This window comes from Eimeria mitis, genomic scaffold (genome assembly GCF_000499745.2).
Source record: "Eimeria mitis Houghton genomic scaffold, Emh_scaff1271, whole genome shotgun sequence".
Lineage (NCBI taxonomy): Eukaryota > Apicomplexa > Conoidasida > Eucoccidiorida > Eimeriidae > Eimeria > Eimeria mitis.
In genome coordinates this window covers 9,620-11,996 of record NW_013568527.1, presented here as the reverse complement: position 1 = coordinate 11,996, position 2,377 = coordinate 9,620, and the positions used below count along the sequence as shown (strand labels likewise).

The window sequence follows — 2,377 nt, the reverse complement described above, 5'->3', positions numbered from 1 at the left end:
GCAGCAGCAGCAGGTTCTGCTGCGTCTGTTGCAGCAGCAGCAGCAGCAGCAGCTTCTGCTGCAGTTGCTGCAGCAGCAACGCTGGCCTCTAAGCTGCTGCATGCGCATGCATAGAAGGAGAAGCAATTGAGGACACGAAGACAAAGCTGCTGCAGCATCTCTGGGGTTATGCATGCAGCAGCAGCAGCAGCAGAAGCAGCAGCAGCAGGGAGTGGATCCCGGTGCAGCAACAGCAACTGCTGCTGCTGCTGCTGATGGTGCTGCTGCTGCTGCTGCTGTTGTTTCTCTGTATCCTGCTGATGTGATGCAGCAGAATCAGCAGCAATTAGCTGCTGCTCTTTCTCTTCTTGCTGCTGTCGCAATACCCCTCTTGAGCTGTCTGGTTGCTGCTGCTGCTGCTGCTGCTGCTGCTGCTGCAGCTGCTGCAGCACCTGGTTGCTGCGCTGCTGCTGCTGCAGCAGCAGCCTGCAGCAGCTCTGTCCACCTTCAAACACCGACAGAAACTGCAACAATGAATTACTACTACTGCTGCTGCTGCTGCTGCTGCTGTTGCTGCTGCTGCTGCTGCTGCTGCTGCTGTTTCTGCATGCAGACACCTCCAGCCGAAGGGTGGGAGGCAGCGAAGCAGCAGCAGCAACAGCAGCACCAAACGACCCCGTTTCTCTCTCCTTGTTGCGTTTCTGAGAGGAGGCCCTGCTGCTGCTGCTGCTGTTGCTGCTGCTGCTGCTGCTGCTGCTGTTCGCAAGCAGCAGCAGCAGATCCTCCAGGCCCTCAGTGTTGCTGCAGCAGTCTGAGCTGCTGCTCTGCAGCAGCAACTTACGCAGCTGTGGATAGAAAGAACTTGTAGACTGTTGCTGCTGCTGCGTCCCTGCTGCTGCTGCTGCTGCTGCTGCTGTTGCTGCTGTTGCTGTTGCTGCATCTGCTGCTGTTGCTGGTGCTGCTGCTGCTTGTGCTGTTGTTGCAGTTGCGTCTGTCTTGTCGTTGGCCTGTACCTGCTGCTGCTGCTGCTGCTGCTGCTGCTGGTGTTTTTGCTGCGCGAGCTGCAGCAGCAGCAGCAGCAGATGTGGTAGTGGTTGCTGCTGCAGCGGCAGCAGCGAACGAGAGAGAAGAACCCAAAGAAGAGAAGGAAGCAGAGAAGCAACAAAACTACGAATATAAAATATACACTGACACAAAGAAAAAGAAAAAAATATGCATGCAGGCTGCTGCGGTGCCTCGCGCGCGTTCGATACCCGGCAACGAGAAAATGAACCCCCGCTAAATAAACGACAAAAAGAATGCATGCTTCTCCTGCTGCTGCTGCTGCTGCTGCTGCTGCTGTTGCTGCTGCTGCTGTTGCGGTACCCCGCTGCTCCTGCTGCTGCTGTTGCTGCTTCTTCCTCTGCTGATAGTAGACACACATCTCCTGCTGCTGCTGCTGCTGTTGCTGCTGCTGCTGCTGCTGCTGCTGCTGTTGCTGTTTCGTAGTTGTTGGGTGTATGGTGGTGGTGTTTATGATGGTGGTTGTGATAGTAGTAGTGGTTGCTGTTCGCTGCTGCTGCTGCTGCTGCTGCTGCTGCTGCTGCTGCTGCTGCTGCTGCTGATTGCCACTGCATGCAACAGGTGGGGTTTATTGTGTGTATTGCTGCATCTGCTGCATCGCAGAGCCTCCAGCATGCAGCAAGCAGCAGCAGCAGGGGGTCATCTGCTGCTGCTGAGGTGCAGCACAGCAGCAGCAAGAAGCTTGAATATAATAAACTGCTGCTGCGGATGCAGCAGCAAAACTCATACACTCTCAATAATACTGAAAATAACTGCTGCTGCTGCTGCTGCTGCTGCTGCTGCTGCTGCTGCACTGGTGCTGCTGCTGCCTCCTGCTGCGCTGCACCCCACTCTTCTTCGGTGTACATACACCTGAAATAATATAAAAAAAAAAAACACACACACAGACAAACATACGTATCAATGCATGCATGCAACTCCTGCTGCTGCTGCTGCTGCTGCTGCTGCATGCATGCATGCGTTTGCTGCTGCATGCATGCAAATTCGTTGCGTTTGTGTTGAGCTTTCTGCTGCTGTATATCGACAAAAGTGGTGTTTTGTTTAGGTGTATGTACACTGCATTCTTACCTTGAATGCGGCGTTCCTCCTGCTGCTGCTGCTGCTGCTGCTGCTGCTGCTGGTGCTGCTGCTGCTGCTGCTGCTGGTGTTGTGGGGATCGTGTCTGTGGGGGGCGTCAGCAGCAGCAGCAGCTGTCTATGGAGCTGCTGCAGTGATTCTAGGAAGGCAAGAGGATCAGAATGAGAAAAAGAAAGAAATGGGTTTAATTGATTTATATATTTATATGAAGAAAAAGAAATGCATGCAGCAGCAGCAGCAGCAGCAGCAGCAGCAGCAT

The 2,377-nt window shown here is 54.1% G+C and overlaps 1 protein-coding gene across 1 annotated transcript in view; it reads right to left on the bottom strand.

The window, feature by feature from the left end:
• Nucleotides 1-522: 522 nt before the first annotated feature.
• EMH_0033450 (uncharacterized protein) overlaps nucleotides 523-2,377 on the bottom strand; it is a gene marked incomplete at both ends in the record, with an annotated part of 2,341 nt that continues 486 nt past the window's right edge. Inside the window, 5 exons of the mRNA XM_013494752.1 lie at nucleotides 523-582; nucleotides 821-1,040; nucleotides 1,233-1,589; nucleotides 1,771-1,893; nucleotides 2,110-2,257. Of these exons, the coding sequence (XP_013350206.1) occupies nucleotides 523-582; nucleotides 821-1,040; nucleotides 1,233-1,589; nucleotides 1,771-1,893; nucleotides 2,110-2,257 (908 nt within the window). The remainder of the gene's footprint in view (nucleotides 583-820; nucleotides 1,041-1,232; nucleotides 1,590-1,770; nucleotides 1,894-2,109; nucleotides 2,258-2,377) is intronic.